Source organism: Mus caroli, chromosome 16, assembly GCF_900094665.2.
Source record: "Mus caroli chromosome 16, CAROLI_EIJ_v1.1, whole genome shotgun sequence".
NCBI classification, from domain to species: Eukaryota; Metazoa; Chordata; class Mammalia; order Rodentia; family Muridae; genus Mus; species Mus caroli.
In genome coordinates this window covers 28,798,864-28,819,106 of record NC_034585.1, presented here as the reverse complement: position 1 = coordinate 28,819,106, position 20,243 = coordinate 28,798,864, and the positions used below count along the sequence as shown (strand labels likewise).

Genomic DNA, 20,243 nt, shown 5'->3' with positions numbered 1-20,243 from the left:
CGAACTCAGAAATCCACCTGCCTCTGCCTCCCGAGTGCTGGGATTAAAGGCGTGCGCCACCACGCCCGGCTTAAAGTATATTTTCTTATTTGTGCTTTTGAATCTTATCTAATGAGGTACTTAAATATTTGTCCCGGAGGTCTTAGAGTTTGTTGATTTTTGAAGTATCTTTGTTCCCCACATTTTTCCTCTTGTACTTAATGACTTTTCTCTTTTGCGTTAATGGTACTTCCCCTCAGAAGACTAGAAAGCATTCACATCTCAATGTTACTGATGTACACTGCCAAGCAGTGCTGTCGTCAAGCACCCTCAGGGTGAGCAGTACTACACTCTCCGGAACTTTCAGTGGCAATACTGGGAAAGTCCCGAGTGAACCTGGCTATACTGCTGGCCTAACACATGCTGGCAATATTGTAATCATCTATTTTTGCTCTGAGGTTTTCACACCAAAATCTAAGCAAATTAAAAATGTACTTTGACAGAAGGTATCAAGTGAAGAAGGTCCTAAGCTAATTTTATTCTCCTAACTAATTTGCCTGACAACACTTACCACCAATTTATCCTTATCATGCTACAATTTATTTTTAAAAGACTGAACTACAGTATATCTTCAAAAATGTGAAGAAAAAAAAAGCCCTATGACTAATTAAAATGGAAGGATCTAATAAACATGTACCCCCATGAATCTACATTAAAGAACATATATACTGTTTCCATTATCCATCCTTGTGAGTTCTACTGGGCACTTTATAGTCAGTACAAATCAATAACAATCATTTCCCAAATTCTATTACTAGAAATTAGTACTCATGATTATCACACAAGGATAGTGTGCATTTCTGTGATATCTGCTTTGTTTTGCTCAACATGATGCTTTAAGAGTCATATGTTATTTTGTATTTCGGTTATTTTGTTTCATTTTCTTGCAGTGCAGTATTATAATAAAAATATCTCACCATTCACTCAGTCATTTTCCTATTAACAGAATAAGATCATTTCCAGATTTGGATTATTATGAATATCCTAGGACTAATCCCCGACACACAATTATTCTGTTACAGTGTAATAATATACAGTACTTCAGGCTTAGTAGCAAGTGCCTTTACCTGTGAATCATCTTATCTGTCCCACTCATTTATTATTTTATTAAAAATATCTCATGAAGGTTAAGATTATAAGACATGCAAAAATGGAAGAAAATCTAACCTGTCAAGACAAAAGGAAGTAACCTCAATACTCAGGAAACTGAGACCAAAGGATGCTCATGAGTGGCTGGCCACACTGGACCACAGCTGAGAGACCTTGTTACTAAAAACAAGAATGCTTATAATAATAGAACCATGAAGATAGAATAATGCTAACAGACCTAGAGACAATGTGGATGATGAGTTTGGCATAAAAAAACACCAAAACAATAACAACAACAACAATACTAACACCAAACCCCCAAAACAAACAAGCAGCAGCAGCAACAACAACAACAACAACAACAACAAAAACCAAACAAAACCCACATGGAATTGCTAGGGGGGAAAAAAAAAGAGAGATTTTATTTGAAAGACTTAGTAGTATAGTAAAATTAGCTGAAGAAAGAAATAGAAAATTTGAGCCTAAGTCAAAACAAGTTTCCAGGCTGAAACTTACACATAGGGGAAAACCGAACATGAGGACAAGAAAGACCATAGCATCATCTGTGGGACAGTTAGATTCATGCAGCCTAATAAAGATATGGAGTCTTCTACAGAGATGCTGACAAAGACCTTCCATGACTGATGAAGGAGATGCAGGATGGCAAAGCAGGTAGGGGCACTAGCCAAGCAAGCCTGTCAATCTGAACTTGATCTCCTGGACACACAGTGGAAAGATAGTCTTCTGGCCACCACGCATAGCACGCATGCTTGCCACTAGTCACACCCAGTAATTTTTAAAAGGGCTGAAGTGAAAAAAAAATGTTGACAAATTCTATATTCAATAAAATTATGATAGATGGAGGTGAATGTAAAGAAGAGTTTAAAAACTCAGTACTGGGGCTGGAGAAATGGCTCAGTGGTTAAGAGCACTGACTGCTCTTCCAGAGGTCCTGAGTTCAATTCCCAACCACCACACGGTGGCTCACAACCATCTGTAATGTAATCTGATGTGTCTGAAGATAGCTACGGTGTACTCATATATATAAAATAAATACATCTTTAAAAACTCAATACTGAAGTAAAAAAAAAATTGAGGAATGTTGTAGGGTAAAAAGCAAAGATGCTCTGAGACTGAAATCTCCAAGAAATATGAATTGTATTCCAGCTGGAGATATAGCTCAGTGGTAGAGCACTTACCTTATAGATGTTAGCTTCAGCCTAAGCACCACAAATAGTAGTAACCATTGTATAGCAATGAACACATGCAGATCATGTCAGTTTGGTTCAAGACAAAAACAAAAACAAAAACCACCCCCAAAATAACAAGACCGAGCTCTATAATGCTTATCAGAAATATACTTTTAAGAAGTTTTAAAAATTCATTTTTAATCATTAACAGGTCATAATAAAGACAATAAAAACCTCCAAGTATCAGACCTACCGATATGATGCGATCTCCTTTTCTGAGCTCTCCACTTAGATCAGCAGGTCCACCAGCAAGGATGAAGGAGATAAAAATCCCTTCTCCATCTTCACCTCCCACAATGTTAAAACCAAGTCCTGTTGAGCCACGATGAAGAACAACTTTTCTAGGTTCCCTAAAAATTAAGAAAAAAGTTAAAGCTCTCTCTCCTCCATCTGGGCAAGATGCTCAAAGGAAATAAGGCCAAGGCGAGAAAGGTTCCCCTTGGGCCCCCGCTGTCGTCAAGAAACAGGAGGCCAAAAAGGTGGTTAATCCTTTGTTTGAGAAAAGGCCCAAGAACTTCGGCATTCGGCAGGACATCCAGCCCAAAAGAGATGTAACACACTTTGTCAAATGGCCCTGCTACATCAGGCTGCAGTGGCAAAGAGTCATCCTCTATATGGTTCAAAGTACCTCCTGCCACTAACCAGTTCACCCAGGCCCTGGACAGGCAGACAGCTACTCAGCTGCTTAAGCTTGCCCACAAGTACAGGCCAGAGACAAAGCAAGAGAAGAAGCAAAGGCTACTGGCCCGTGCTGAGAAGAAAGCTGCTAGCAAAGGGGACGCTGCAACTAAGAGACCACCTGTCCTGCAAGCAGGAGTCAATATGTCACCACCTTGGTGGAGAACAAGAAGGCTCAGCTGGTGGTGATTGCCCATGATGTAGACCCTATGAGCTGGTGGTTTTCCTGCCTGCCCTGTGTTGAAAGATGGGGGTGCCCTACTGCATCATCAAGGGAAAGGCCAGGCTGGGATGCCTGGTCCACAGGAAGACATGCACCACTGTTGCCATCACACAGGTTAACTCGGAAGACAAGGGTGCTCTGGCTAAGCTGGTGGAAGCTATTAGGACCAATTATAATGACAGATATGACGAGATCCGCTACCACTGGGGAGGCAACGTCCTGGGTCCTAAGTCTGTAGCTCGCCTCGCCAAGCTGGAAAAGGCAAAGGCTAAAGAACTCACCACTAATTTGGGTTAAATGTACACGAAGTTTTCTGAACATAAATATAATTACAAAATTAAAAACAACAACAAAAAAGAAAAATAATTAAGTATCTTAGAAATTTTATGTAGAACCTGAACTTCAGTAGGAGACTGGTGACTCATATGAGGGGAGAAGTCCTACTATGGAGCACTGGCTGATCTTCAACTCAACTATCTGGCCTCAAACTCACAGTTTCCTAAGTACTGGGATAATAAAAGCCTGTATCACTATACCAAGTTGATATTCTTATATTACCAAACAATACACATAAGCTAAATGGAAAAAACAAACCCCAAAACCTAAATGTTATATAAAAGCCTTCTCAAAAAGACTAGGGAAAGAGAAATAAAAGAAAAAAAAAATCTAATTTTATATAAAAACAAAAAATTAATGGTAAAAAAAAAAAATCAATCAAGCAAAACCACCACCACCACCATGAAAGTAAGAAATAATACAGATGGATCTGAGAAGAACATGGAAGGAGTGAATTTGATCAAAACACCTATGAATATTAAAAAATAAAAACAGTATGAAAGGTAATATAAAAGTAGTACATTTATTTAAAGGTTCTGTCAAGAAAATTTGACATGTGTGCACTGCTGTCTGAGAAATTGCACAGGCACTATTTCTTAGACATAGATGCTTGTGGGAAGTACAGTCATCCATTCCTTTAGTTGTAAAGACACCATTCAAGTAGTGAGCACAAACCATTTCATTTTGCCGGGGGGGGGGGTGTTGACCCCTTTCTGGAGTCTGACAAATGAAAATGTTTTGTCATTTTCCATAGAAAAAAAACCACATTCCTACCCTATTTTCTTATATCACCCATCTTCATTAAATAAACAAACCCTTAGTAAAATCTCCTTACTGGTTTAGATATATTGCAATTATGAAGGTGAAATCAGAGACCTCCTAGGAGTTATGTTCCACGCTATCTTGGAAAATGCCCATCTCCAAACTTTTAGATAAAAGAATCCTCCTTTAGCACCTGGGTGTGACTGAATGCACCTGTAGCCCTCGCTCCCTGAAAGGCCAAAGCAGGGGAATTACTTAGGATCGGGATCTGATACCACCCAGGCATCAGAGACAAAGTGCACTTCCAAACAAGAGCAGCAACAACAAAGAATTATGTTTTTCGTTTTATTTTTGATGTGCATTGGCCTCCATGTATATATGTGTTAGGATGTTGGAGCCTAGAACTGGAGTTGCCAACAGTTTTGAAATGCAGTTGGGTGCTGGAAACTGAATGCAGATCCTTTGGAAGAGCAGCCAGTGCTCTCAACCACGGAGCCATCATCTCTCCAGCCCCAAACCAAACAATTTTGTGTTTTCTAAGTGTTTTGAGACAAGGCATCTTGTCTGTCCTCAAACTCACAGAGATCTATCTGCTTGCCTCTACCTCGCACGTGCTGTGGCTAAGGCTCACACTACTACCCCACCAGTTTATTACTTCACATCAAAACTCTCTGGCTTGTAGCTCTTCAATGATAATTTTTACAGCTCTCGGCATGTAAGGATGATGTGAAAATCACTCATATCTATTTTCTGGGAAGACGATACAAGTGCCAGAAGCAGATCCTTTTAAATTTGATAAAATGGGGAATATCACTCTTAAATAGAATAGAGTATTTTTGCAAGCATTTGAAAGTTTTAATATGAAATTTTCTAAAACAAAAGGAAACAATTGGTTATAATAATTCTGAGTTAAATTTAATGAATTTTAATAATTGTATGGCATGTTAAATCAAGTTTTCTAACTCCTTTATGGTGTTTATGAAATTACTTTTCTTATCAAAAAATAGGAAATTAAAATGTTTAGGGAAACACATGTGTATATATACATCTATATGGATGAAAACATAATAAAACTTAGGAAGACAGTAATTTGTAGATTCAAAAGGAGAGACAGGGCACATCTGAGCTGTACCATGTGAGGTAGAGAGAGGATTCAGTATGCAGGGCTCCTATCTTGTTTCAAAACACATTCATAGAATGATTGTTTTCAAGTTTGATAAGAACAATGTAAATTAAATCAAGAGATACTTCTAGAACTCTTGCAGGTGACATGTAGTGATTGCACTCCCCCCCAACCCCCACAAGATAGGGTTTGTTTCTCTGTGTAGCACTAGCTGTCCTAGAACTTACAAAGATCCTCCTGCCTCTGCCTCCTGAGTACTGGGATTAAAGGTGCCAGGCTCTGAGTGTAAAGCATGTCTGATGGTTCTGCACAAAGCTAACTCACAGAGAAGTTACTTCTGGTTTTGGAACTCTACCCAGGTTATTTCTTAAGAAACTTGTTCACAACAGGAATTAAAGTACATGAATGTCAGTATTTACCAAAGAATTAGTTATAGTGATAAATAAAATGTGGTTTGAAAGTGCATTAATGGGCATGCATGTACACACACAGACACACTCTTATATACACACAGGACTACCACTCAGTTAGAAAGATGAAGATTTTATATATGCTAACTCATGAGTGAACCTTGAAAACACTGTGCTGTGAAATCAGCCACAAAAGACATACTGCACGGTTCTGCTTACATGACTTATCTAGATGAAGCAAATACATGGAACTGAAAGTAGGCTCAATTTATCAGGAGCCAGGAGTAGATTCTATGATGATGAAAGAGGTTTTGGAAATAGCAAGTAGCAATAGCAGCACATACTGAATATAATGTACCTGAAATATGCACTGTGACATGACTGTTTTAATTTTATGATATATACATATGTTATCACATTGAAAATTAATGGCATGTACTACAAATTATTAAGCTGCACATCTGACTTATAATGTGTGTTGTATGTGGATAGTCATGTGTGCAGGTCTAAGGAAAGTCTAAGATCATTTCTTCTAAGACTGGCTTGGAACTTGCTCAGTGGTTAAAGCTGGTGGGCTCGACAGCCTTAGGAATTCACCTGTTTCTGATTCCCCAGTGCTGGGACTGCAATGTGCTACCAACATGGCTTTTTAAAGTGGAGGCTTGGAGGTGTGTGTCAAACTTAAATCTTCCACCTGAGCCATTCACTAGCTCCGCCTGTAAACTTATTATGTGTAAGATGGTATGTAAGTATTTGAATAAAACTAATCTTTAAAAATTTTTATTTATTGTTATGGGTTTTTTATGTTTGTATTTAAGACAAGTTCTCACTTACTCTGTAGACCAGTATGGCCCCAAACTCACAGAGATCCACCTGCCTCTATCTCCCAAGTGCTCGGATTGAGGACATGTACCGTTTATGCTCAGCTCTGAATTTTAGAACCATTAAACATATGCTGTTGTATTTCTGAAGGGGAGCTGAGACTGTGACAACCTCTCAAGGGGTTTTGGCTCAAACTATGGAGGACTGACAATGTTTGGGCAAAGATTTTTGTAGTCTATAATCTGGGCACAGAACCATACTTATCAAATGGGATTATATAATGCACACCACTTTAAGATCTATTTAGTAACAACCATCTGGTTTTCACATTAGCATGGAAATAGGCAGGTCTGTTGTGTCCAACAAATACTCTAGCTATGTGGGGACAGGAATGAAACGCAATCGCAAAACTTACTTTTTAATTTGCAAATTATGTAGAGATATTAAAGCTATACAAATCATTTTCCTTCTTCTAGAAATAGGCACTATTAGCAAATAACAAGACTAGAGATGAGCTGAGGAAGAATGCTTACTGACAACAAACACTGAACAGTCATTATTTACTAGACCAGCTAATGAACACTTGTCTGTTTCCAACACTGCTAACTCAGTGACAAGAGAAACTCCTCTGTACTTGGAGACATCATTGCTTCTTTTATTTTTAAAGACTTATTTTCATTTCATATGTATGAGTGCTTGCCCAAATGTATGTAAGTACACAACATGTGTGCTTGGAGCTTACAGAAGTCAGAAGAGGGCAACAGATCCTCCAGAGCTGGAGTTAAAGGTGGCTGTGAACCACCATATGGGTACTGAAACTGAGCCTAGATCCTCTGCAAAAGCAGCAAATCCTTTAAAGCACCGAGCAGCCTCTCCAGTGCGGAGCCCAGTTTCTTAATCTACAGGTCACAATCCTACACTGAGGCCACAATGACGTGGGAGTGAGGAAATCTTTGAGAAAAGTAAGACTTTTGAATATACAACAACTAAAAATTAATTCCAGATCAAATGTGTTTCTGGTAGCTGCCGCCCATGTTGCATCATGGGACAACGCTGCAGTCTTCTTTCTGAATGTACTGCATATGCACTCTGTGTACACGCTACGATACTGACAAGTGCTGCTTGGAAAACGTCAGGGAAGATTTGAGGCTGACGTGCATTTGAAACCCAATGCTCTTTCTTACAGAATCACAGTGCTTTACTGACAGAAGCAAAACGACTTTCAGTTTTCACGACCATTCTTCCTTAGTATATAAATATCAATATACAATCTTTGGATTGTAGAGTATTCGACTCCTTGATTTAAAAAACTGGTATTTGAATTGATAATTTGAGTTTCATACAAACAAACAAGCCATTAAATGAGTTCTGGCTGGAGCTCAGGACAGTCTATGCAACAATCCCTGAAGTGTCCTTAGCCAGATTCCCATCATGTGCTGCATTTTTATGGAATACTATGTTCTCAGCAAACAAAATGCTGACCAATGCTGAAAAATGTTGAGAATACTATATAGCCTGCAATATCAAACATTTAAAAAAGGTTTGTTTACTTTTAACTAAGTTTTAAAAATTATATTTTACTCATTTATTATGGTCTGTGTTGGGGGTGGTTATACACAAATGGCAGTCAGGGGACAACATGTAGGAACTGGTTCTCTCCGTCCACCATGTTGGTTCCAGGAATCAAACTCAGGTTGTCAGGTTTGGTGTCAGTTTCCATCACCTGCTAAGCTAGCGCACTAGCACCAAGACTTAAATTCTTTATACTGTAATAAAGCACATACATCTATCTGAGTAGTATGGAATTCTGACCTTTAATTTTTTTCTAAGAGTTACTTATCTTCATCTTATGTGTATGGGTGCTTTGCTATGTGTATATCTGCGTACCGTGTGTGTGAGTGCTGGAGGAGGCTTCCCTGGAACTGGAGTTAAATGAACTTGTTAACCAGAATGTGGCTGCTGGGAATTTAACCCAGTTCTTCCAGAAGAGCAGACAGTGCTCTTAACCACTGAGCCTTCTTTCCAGCCCTAGTCTTTAATAAAGGTTCAAAGCCATAATAATGAAAACAATAATGAAAGTGATAAAAATATAGCGGACATGACTGAGGGCACATGTAACACTAAATGCTACAGTTAATATAAAATACTTGTAGAAATGACGAAGAACAAATGAACAGTGTCTCATAACTACCATAATGTGAAATAGAGCTAAATATTTCTACCTTATCAGAATCCTATGGAACTTCTTACACATAAACTCTAGTGTGATTACTATTGTTAGATAAAAGCAAAGTTTTAGTGTCAGGGTATCAACAATACATATAAAGAAACAACAACAACAAACAAAAACACTTGCTGATTTCTAAACTTCTAAACACAAACTAAATGCTTGCTATAAATACTCTATGACATGTATGGAAAAAAATACACAGAGTTAGCTTAATGGATGGATCAGTGTATGTTTTAATTTAGGTTTATTTAAGCTAATCTCTTCTCCCCAACCCTTTTTATTTTTCTGACAGGGTTTTATCTGTAACCCAGAACTTGCTGAAGTCCCTAGCCTTGACCATGAACTCACCATCTTCCCACGTCTACCTTGTCAGTGTTGGAACTACAGGTGTACGCTAGCAATACCAAACCATTTACACTAATTTTGACATGACAACATACCTCACCTTAAGAGGGTAAAAAGCAGCATTTTATAAAGGAGTAGAAATTATTTAATATTAGCCCTTAAAAGCCTGGGTCTCTTCCCAGCTGGCTTTATGTCAAGGATGAGTATGAAGCTCCTTACCTAGTGATCTCGTCATCTCCGAGCACGGCTTTAGAAATGGGTGAGTACCTGGCTGGTGACGTTGGCGTCTGGCCCAAGCATGAAGACGGGCTAACATGGTTGTCAACAGATTGAGAAGAAGCTTCAAAATAAATTGAGAAAACATATCAAAGGTGAAAATCATCTCTCAGTACCACAATGTAAATCTTAAAGCTAAAGTAAATTTATTTTTGCTGCTTTGCATAGCAAAATTTAGTAAATTATGTCATCTACGATTGAGGCCTGAACTCAGTTTTCAGGTCAAAACTGGTTTTAACATTTAGATCAATGAAGCTAATTTATTTCACTTGTTCTCTTTTGAGAAAATACAAACATAAAGGAATTTTATATAAGCTGATTTGCAAAATTAAATCCAGGAAAGGTCAAAGATTGTCACAGAAAGGACTAAAATATCATGTAAAATAATAAAAATATTATTAATTTTATTTGTATGGCTGTTTAGCCTACATGTATGTTTGTGCACCATATGCATGCCTGTTGACCATGGAGGTCAGGAGAAGGGGTCAGGTCCTCCAGGACTAGAGGGACGGGCTTTGAGCTGCTGCTCTTAACTACTGAATCATCTCTCCAGCCCAGTAAATTTTGCTAACAAGTCATTTGTAGGCTTAAAACAAGAGAGAAAGAAAAAAAGAGAGTATGCAGATTCACAGTTTATTATGATTGGAGACCAGAAGTCTAAAAACAGTTAAGAAAAGCCTTATATTAGTAATTAACTGTCAAACTAATCTGTGCCTATTTTTAATAGTCCCACCAGAGTGGAAATCTGGTAAAAAGAAAAACACTTAAAAAGTAAAAAGTATCTGTTGTTTCACTTCTATAACAGTATCATATGCACACAGGTTCTCTTGAAAAACTGTAGTTCAGAGGTATACTGCAACACTCCTGACCATACTTACAAGACCCAGGATAGAAACATTTTAGCTATTGTTTACAAAGACACCATCCTTGAATTAGCTGAATCATTGGCAAAATACATAGAAAGCAATAACTAGCTGCAATGTCTAACATTTTTATTATCAACCATTAGTTTTCGTTACACTGTATTACTAAGCATTTCTATAGGTGAGAAGTATATATAAAAGCGGAGAGGTCATTAGTTCAAATGACTATAGCAGCTGTGCCACCGACTTTAAATATTAAAGAAATGAAGGGATTTGAATAAAGGAAAACGGAAAACGAACTGTAAGGTAGAAGGAGACAACGTAGATTCTACTAAAAAGGAGTCAGCATCCCTGTAACACACAAAAAGGAAGCGTGTATGACTTCTCCTGGCAATATAATCTAGGGTTAGTGGTGTGCAGACCTCAGCAACAATAATTTTTAACTAGTTCCTAAGCTATCTTTCACATTTGTATCAAAGCACTAACTACTAACAGTTCTCAGCTTTAAAGTCCAAAGTCTTTCCTGGATGATATAGATGTTTATTGATTTTTGATCCTTAAGGTTTTTTTTCTTCTTCTTCTGTATTATGTTTGTATGGAACAAAAATCTAAACTAAGAATACAACAGAAAAAGTGAACATAAAATTCTAATAAATACCAAAATTATAAAAAAGTAACTTTTCCCTGTGAGATCTAAACTGCTTCATTGTGCAGTGAATGCTTTTTGTGACTTTAACCCATGTTAGTCTCTCTGACAGCAAGCGCTAAAAATTTATGTTGCTATCTATTAACCCGAAGTTGGATTATATAAAACATTGCTACCTTATACCTGAAATCTTATTTAACCAGATCCCACAGAGAAATGACTGAACAGAGGAACCCAATTTATTATGAAATATCAAATATCAAAACTAATTGCCTAAGACCTGCAAGGTCTGGACAGGAAGAAGGAAGTAGAGACCATGAAGTGAAAGTGAGAAGAGCCTGAGGCCGGACCCTAAGTGCAACAGAAAGAATCTACACTGAGAGTGAGAAGACAGAAACACACAGCCGGTCCAGTGTCAGATACTGCACTGCTTAGATACAAAGATAAGCTTGGTCATTTGCAACAAGCATACTTTTATTCCTGTCTACTCCATTTTAGTTATCACTATTTTCATTGCCTTTATGTTAGAAATATTGATTGTGCCTGCCCAATTAATGGACTTCCATGGTCACCATTACTTGTTTCCTTCTATATTCTTGTCAAAAGACTTTTTTCTATCTCATAATCAACTGTTTCCTAAGTTGGACATCTGCTCACTCATACACTGCCTCTTCCAGAAAATCCCTGTCCCCTAAACTTTGACAATCATCTCTTAAATCAAATGTCATCTAATTCACTTTTCTGCAAAGGTAACAAATGATTGAAATATGGACGTTTCATATTTGTCATTACTAAGTTTAACTGAATCCCAAACTAAAATCTTCCAAACATTCCAAATATATACAGATGAATTCATTGATAAGATACAGTATCAATGTAGTTTATCAAGTTAACAGAATAAAAAAAAGAACAATAATCTCTGTAAATAAAACATTTATGCAATTAAAAAATGTAAAAAATAAACTATAAATCAGAAATAAAAATTAGCTTTATTAACCTGACAATGTGAATATACAAAAGTCCTGGCAAAATGCTGTTTTTCTAGAGTTGATGCTCAGGTACGGGCACTATGTGTGTGCCTGATCCCCATGCAGGCCAGAAGGTGTCAGATCCTCTGGAACTGGAGTTAGAGATGGTTGCAAGCGGATGTGTGTATTGGGAATTACACCTGGGTCCCCTGAAAAAGTAGTCAGAACTCTTAACTGCTGAGCCATCTGTCTAGTCCTTGACATTTCTTTTTAACAGTGACCTAGAGGTTCTATCAGTCATCAGACAAACAAAGGAAATGAGTGTTTAATATTTTATATACAAACCACACGGTTGAATAAACAGACTTTTACAAGATAATCTGAGGTACTTTTAATGATCTTAGCAATACAGATTATATAATCAAAATAAAGAAGCTAGTCATGTTTTTACCAGTGAAAACTAGAAACATTTAAAAAGCAGTATCATTTATAATAGACTTGAATATCAGGCTTATCAAGTATCATGGCTAAATGTAACTAAAACAACTATAAAATCTCTATTATACTACAAAATACTGCTCAGATGAATTTTTAAAACATCTGTATAATTAAGACAAAGCTATCGTTTGGACTGGGTGAAAGTCAACTTTTGTTTTTGCAAAACAGCACTATACTTTTCTATTCCCTTCAGTTTTGGTTTTTCCTTGTCACAGTCTTACTGTACTCTGAGTTTGAAATCATCCTACTTTAACCTCCTAAGTGACAAGATTACAGGAGCAGGATAATCAGGCCTGGCTTCCTTTGTGTGTTTCTGTGGTGCATGCACACGGTTTAAGTCTGCATATGTGGGCATGTTTGTGTGTTCACGTAGAGGCCAGGAGGCTAACACTGCTATCTCCTCCACTTCAGCACAGCTCACCTCACTGGCCATCCTGGTGGACTGGCTGGTCCTCCTGCCTTGGCTCCCCCAGCACGGAGGTTACAGACACTCGCTGCTGAGCCTGGCTCGTACATGTGCAGTACAGCTGGATTTAGGACCCCATGCCCTCATAACAATTACTTCCCCACTGAGCTATCTCCATAGCTCTAGCTTTTATTTCTATTCTAAAAATCATCAAGGAACTGCAAAGAAGACTCAATATAATGTTGAAAAAAATAACAAAGTTGAAAGACTTATACAAACAGAAATCAACATGTATCATAAAGTTATGCCACTTTATGGATAGGAAAATATGATAATAGATTAGAACCATACATATATTCTCTTAGTATATAATAAAATCACATACATACACACACACTCAGCACTCGGGAGGCAGAGACAGGTATATTTCTGGGCGTTTGAAGCCACCCTGGTCTAGAGTGAGTTCCAGGACAACCAAGGCTACACAAAGAAATCTTTTGTCTCAGAAACAAACAAACAAACAAACAAAAAACTACCAACATAGTGCAGTGCTAAGAATCATAATTTGTTTAAGAAGTGGTGCTGGATCACTGGGATATATATATGTTTGAAAAGAAAAGTTCCATGTAAAAGATTAAATCGAAGCACATCAGGCTTAGAGGTTAGAGATAAAGCCACAAAGCTTCCAGGTTCCTCCAGATGACTGTAGGATAGAAAATGATTTCAGTTTGTTCTGAAATAATGTATCATGACAAAAAAAAAAACTGCTTCAGAGATGGTGTGAGCAGTAGTTGGCCTAGTCGAGGAGAGCTGTGCTCAGGCTGCCTCCCTGCCTCCCTTTCATGACAGCCAATAGAAGACTTTTTGATGCTTACAAGGGCTCGAGTTTGATATACAAGATGAAAGACATGTCACAGAAATGCTGTGGTCTGTGAGAACTGTGTGCATGTGTTAGAGGGGGAGTCAGGAACTCTAACCATGTATGGTGGCAGTAATATGTTGTCATCAGCAAGTAATGTTCTAGGAAGGAAATATAGAATTGAAGAAATTCAGCATAAAACACTTCACACAATGGAGCAGCTTGGGGGCCCAAGACAAAAAATGATTTCTTGCCTCCAGTAATCAAACTCTGTACTTCAGATGATGATGTGAAAAAAAATCAGTCTATTTATTGAGATCTTCAAGATAACAAAGAATGTAAGGTTTTGAAGGGCCATCCAGATTTCATGAATTTGGTATTCCATCCCAAAGAAAGCTATGGACTTACAGGTCTAAGTGATCAGCACACACATAGGGTTTGGGGCTTGAAATGAAAGCAGAGAGGCCACTTCTTCATTTTCCTGGGACAAGTACTGGAATACTCAGGATGATGCTAAGTTGTGGTTATAAAGAATGAAGCAATGTGGTTTTAGGATGTAGGCCCCAGAGGCTATTCTGTTTCTCCAGTCAGAACAGGCCCAAGCTCAGAACACACCTTTAAAGTTGGTGCTCTTGCAGGAAATGACTGGATAATTTAGCATCTCACTTTGTCCAGCGACCCTCAAGAGACCAGCCCTACTCTCATAGAGCAGGCACACTTCCTTGGGTGGTCTGGAATTAGTGAACATTTGTTTGCAGTCACTGGCTATCCTGGAAAAATGATGTTGGTTTCAGACTCATCAAGGAGGGCACTCAGCCTATCCTCACTGGCTTGGCAGCTACTGGATCTGGTCGTTCCCACAAGGTAACTAGGTACAGTCGGAGGCCATCACAACTGGTTGTTTAGGTTGACCAAAATATAAAATAAAATTTTTTTTCTGTCTTTTTGAACCTATACTTTATATTTTCAATAGATACTTTGACCAAGTCCTTATTTATACCAAGTACACTATAAACTCTAGAAATAACTCAGCTGTCTCTTCTGTTAAGTAAAATAATGAAGGCTCAAAAATACTTGTTCAATTAATTAAAATTTAAAATTTAATTCAATAAAATCTCCTGACAAGTATAAAACATAAAACCAGTGAAAAAACTTGTAATTTCTTGAATTCATACTACCTCCTTCAAATCAGTAAACAAACAAACAAACAAACAACAATCCCAACTGAAAAATGTAGGGCTGTGGAGATGGCTCAGTTAATAAAGTGCTGGCTGGGCAGACAAGCTGAGGACCTGAACCTGGATCCCAGCACACACATAAGGAAAGCTGTGTGTCTGGACGAATGCTTGTAAGAGAGACCAATGACTCCCTGGAGTTCACTGACCTGCCAGCTTAGATGAATGAGTTCCAGACTCGGCGAGACAGGGTGGGGAGTGACAGAGACACCTGATACTCACTTCTAGTCTCATATGTATACCTTACATGCACATATGTGTGCACATGCACATTGAAAATGTAAAATTTAATTTCATGGCATAAAAGATGTTAGTCAAGCAATAATCACAAAAAGAACTGAACATCATTAATTACCTAGAAAATACTCTCTGGCTTCTCCTTATATAATATAAATCTCTCTCTCTCTCAGGATAGCTCTGGCTGTCCTGGAACTCATTCTGTAGACCACGCTGGTCTCGAACTCAGAAATCCGCCTTGCACCACCACTGCCCAGCTAGCTTTTTCTTATCACCAGGAAAAAGAATAAAGATCAGTGTGAAAATAATTAATGAATGACTCAATACATAGCCATTAACATCTGTAACTAAAGAGTAATGATTCCAAGAGTTGAAGATGCAAAAAGCCAGGCTAAAAAGTGTTCTGAATCCTTTGCTAACTGGCTATGGCCCATACCACCCTAAACTCATCTGATCTCATCAAATTTTTTGTAAACTGTTTATCAGCTAAACACACACACACACACACACACACACACACACACACACACACACACACAGACACACACACACACACAGACACACTAGCTCTGTAACACAGAAATGTCAACCTTAAGAGAAATGGGGTACACAAATTCAAGAAAAAACTATAAACTAAACATGGTGGCACATATATGTAATCAGAACCAAGGAAGCCAAGGCAGAAGCAGCATGAATCTGAGGTCAGCCTCAGATTCATGGGCTCCATAGTGCAATTTTGTCTAAAACAAATAAATGATGGTAGTAATGGGATAAAATGAGGATGAAAACAAAACCACAAGAGGTTAGAAACGTGCAAAAGTATCCCAGCAGCTATACTCCATATAAATCCCAAATGAAAATGGCCCAGCTGTAAAATAGAAAACCTGTCGTACGTGCATATAATGGGATCCTACAGAGCATTAAAACAAACAGAAAAGAAACCACCAAACCGATACTACACAGGCCTCACACACCTTTGAGGTAAGCAAAAGCAGCAAATATAAGGGTAGACACAGACATTTAAGAACAAGTAGTAGATCTAAAAGATCTACATATAACAAAGTAGCAAATACAGACACAGACGAGGTTCTCTCTAGGAACAAGCAGATTTCATGCTATCTCTTCACTCCTGACCAAGGGAGAATCAGGCTTGCCTGGTACTTTCTCCTGTTTACTCTCTCACTGACAATTCTTTCCTCACCTCAGTTTACTTTATACCTACTCCTTAATCTCCCATAAGAGAACTTCCTTATCATTGTATTTTCAAATCTCCAGCTAGGTTCTGCATGGAAAGACCATGCACGAAGAAGGCAGTTGTCTGAACACTGTTGGGAAGGAAGGATAAAAGAAGTACACAGAAGAATCATCAACAAACCACAGAGCCTAAGCTGAAAACCAAGCGAGAAGGAGGCAAAGGAATGAAGTCAGTATGAAGGTCCAAAGAGGCTAAACGGGTAGAAAAACAGTGACTGAATGGACTAATGGCTGTGAAGGACTTAAAACTGTTGCAGACGCTGTAGTGACAGTTACTGAGAAGATTTGTGTTAGAAGTCCTTAGGTCCTCAAGCTGAGGTAGAGGGCAGGAAAGAAAGCAAGAAATCAAGACACCAGAAAGCCATGGTTTACACCAGCTAGCGCAGATTAAGAACAGCAATGGGAACAAAAGTGGCAAGAAAGATAATATAGTATTTAATGAAGAAAGCCAGATCTGTAAGGAGACTTCCATGATTATAATACAACAAAGAGGCAGTAAGTTGAATGCGAGGTCTGGCAAGGGCTTAGGGAAGCAAAAACTATGAAAAATAAATGTAGGTGCTTAAAAAGCACTTACACGGAGCCAACTCTCCAGCTTCCTAGCTTTTCCATTTAAAAAATGCCAGGCCATTATCAAAAAAGAATTAATTTCATAAAAATATTTTTGTTTAATGTTTTCCTAGGTAGTAACCTGGGTATTTGTACATCAACAATCAATTTGTAGAAAAGCTGTCCTAAATGTGCACATGGCTGTCCTAAAGAGGCAATACTCAAAGTGAGACTAATACCTGAATTGATGAGCCAGATTCTTTAAATGCAAACAAATATATACAAAGCCCTAATGTAAACTTTATGCACAAGACCAAGGTCATGCAAGGATTCCAAGAGGTGACATGTCTCTGTTAAAAAAAAGCGCAGCATGTCTGTTGTTAGAAAGGCTGACTATCACTAAGGAGCTGATTCAATTATATTAAAGTCAGAGTTTTTCAAAGCCTACTCCATGAACCAACCAAAAGCATACTTCGTTTTTCATACACAGAATAAACTACTTATTTTTGTATTCAAGCATAACACTAACTGCATTATTTAAAAAAAATACATTTAGTAATTGTTATTTACAGAAAAGCTTGAGAATCAAGGTGAAAACTACTTTTATTATCAGATTAAAGAATGTGGTTCTCTTAATATGTATTTCGTTTTTAAAGAAGATTGTATTTTGAATTATGTGCTTATGCGTGCTTGTGCATATGGGTGCAGGTGCCTGAGGACCACAGACGAGTGCAGTGGATCCCTGCAGCTGGAGTTACAGGTGACTGTGAGGCAGCTGAGGGGTGCTGGGTACAAAACTGGGGCTTCTGTAAGCGCAGTATGCTCTCCTAACTCCTGAGCCATCTTTTCAGCCAATTCTTTCTTTTCTTTTAAGACAGTCTGTCTCCATCTCCCCATCACTGGGTTTATATGTGTACAGTATTTTTATGATGTTGAACCTTTTTTTATTACACTGGTAACATTATAAAGAGCACAGTCATGAAAATAAGACACATGTAAGCAACCTTAAGCTAACACACTTACAATTAGTGATGTCAGGTGGTGCATAGCCATCATTTATATACATACTTGTTGGTTTTGCCACTTTCAAATAAACAAAATCAGATGTATTCTTTAAGGCAGTCACTGCTTCTTCATGAGTAACTTCTTCTAAACACACACTGTTCACCTACAAGGAAATAACAAGAGATAATATTTGAGGACACTTTTACATGCTTTCTGGTTTTTAGAAGAAAACAATCACCTAAATGATATAGGATATGAGAGAGTGATTCACTGAAAACCAAGATGTGGAAAAAGATATACATCTTTACTGTCTATGATACATGGAGATTGTTTTTACAAATGTTCATGAAATAGACACTTTTGACTCTAGCTTCTTGCTCTAGCCCCAACTTTCTCTCACTAATTAAGACTAAACTAAGACATTTAGGGATGTAGTATTACAGAATTTAATTCTTTTAAGGAGAAACAGTACTAAAACACAAACTAAAAGTAAGCTATTCCTATGGAGCATGATCCAGTTTGTAGAAATAGGCACAAACCCCACTAAATGTTTTCTTACTTACTATTAGATCTGTAACATAAGAGCTGACAAATTACTCTGATTAGATAGACAAGGGAAGAAGATGATCTCAGAGTTTTAGACTTGAGCAAAAGTTATCTGACATTTATCAAAGAATCTTCTTTTGCAGTTAGACAATGAATTTGGGAGTTTGTGCCAACCTAACAGGACGCAAGCCCGAGTTCTAAGTCCCCCTCCAGACTAGAAGCTAGAGAGCATGACAAGACAGGAGAGTGAGAGCTAGTGACAGTGAGATGAAGAAGAACATCAAGTTAGAGAGAAAAGTGGGGAGTGATGGAGGTCTGTCAAGCACCAGGTTAAAGTCAATTGAAATGAGGCCTCAAATTGTCTAATTTCAGCATAGTTGTAAGAACAAAGACTTTATTAACTTTTTTTATTTTTTGAGACAGAATGAAAAGTCTTGTTGCTTTTGAAAAATCAGCATAGGCTGTTGGTTTCCTGCTAACAATACTGGTTCTGGATAAACAATAAAACATTGTACACATAAAATTAAAAAAATAAAATTGAGGGCTAGAGAGATGGCTAAGTGGGTAAAAAACTAGTTACACAACCCTGACAACTTGAGTTAGATCCCTGGACTCAGAACCAGGAAACCCCTCAGATGTGGTGATCTGAGACAGGAGACTCAGTGGCAAGCTTGCCAGCCAGCTGGCCTGGAGTGTGCAACACAGCAGCAGAGACTCGGAGAGACCCTGCCTCGGTGGAAGACAAACCTTGGAAGCTGTCCTCAGCCCTCCCCACAGTAGTGGTACACGGGTACCTGTATTCCTATACACAGACAGAGAGAATAAAGAATGCACAACACGTGAGAAATCTAATGGAAAGCTGTTTGGCAGATGGGTATCTATGGTCAAACTATCACGTGTAGCTTTGGGAAAGACTGGCAACAATACTGTAAGAGGCAAGAGCAAAGACAGTCAGTCCTGTTCCCCACTGCCAAGTTGCTAATGTTGAAAAAAAAAGTTTTACAAGTGTCTAAAAAACAATAGGGTGGTAGTCTCTGTTGCTTAGTAATGTTACTAACAGAATACCTAATGGGCCAATAAAATCAATGCTTAAGTGGTCAATGAAACCTTCGTACTAAGGAGCACACAGCAACTCTTCATACCAGAACTATTTATAACATGCTCCCCAAGTAGAAATGACATAATTACTACTACTCTACACTATTTTATGTCTTTACAAACATCTCTGAGCCTTTCTGCCACTATTGAAGGTCAGCACAGTGCCCAGACTACTATTGCTGTTATTCTGTCTCCTACCATTACCAGTTTGCTTAGCCTATTTTGTTTAGGACTGGGCAAAGATGATGGAGCCCAAATTTGTGAAAGTGTTAACATATCTGAAATGTTGTATTGGCTAGTTTTATGTCAAGTTGATATAAGCTAGAGTCAGCAGAGAGCCTCAATTGAGAAAATGCCTAAGATCCAGCTTTAGGGCATTTTCTTTTCTTTTTTCCCCTCCCCTTTCTTTCTTTCTTTCTTTCTTTCTTTCTTTCTTTCTTTCTTTCTTTCTTTCTTTCTTTCTTTCTTTCTTTCTTTCTTTCTTTCTTTCTTTCTG

At 38.0% G+C, this 20,243-nt stretch overlaps 1 protein-coding gene across 24 annotated transcripts in view; it reads right to left on the bottom strand.

Moving 5' to 3' along the window:
- Dlg1 (discs large MAGUK scaffold protein 1) overlaps positions 1-20,243 on the bottom strand; it is a 201,151-nt gene that overhangs the window by 50,718 nt on the left and 130,190 nt on the right. For 22 of the 24 annotated variants that reach the window (XM_021185184.2, XM_021185188.2, XM_029470491.1 and 19 more), the window contains 3 exons: positions 18,122-18,266; positions 9,527-9,647; positions 2,572-2,728 (listed from right to left, as the gene is read on the bottom strand). In XM_021185184.2, the coding sequence (XP_021040843.1) occupies positions 2,572-2,728; positions 9,527-9,647; positions 18,122-18,266 (423 nt within the window). The remainder of the gene's footprint in view (positions 1-2,571; positions 2,729-9,526; positions 9,648-18,121; positions 18,267-20,243) is intronic. The other 2 variants (XM_029470486.1, XM_029470500.1) reach the window with 1 other exon arrangement.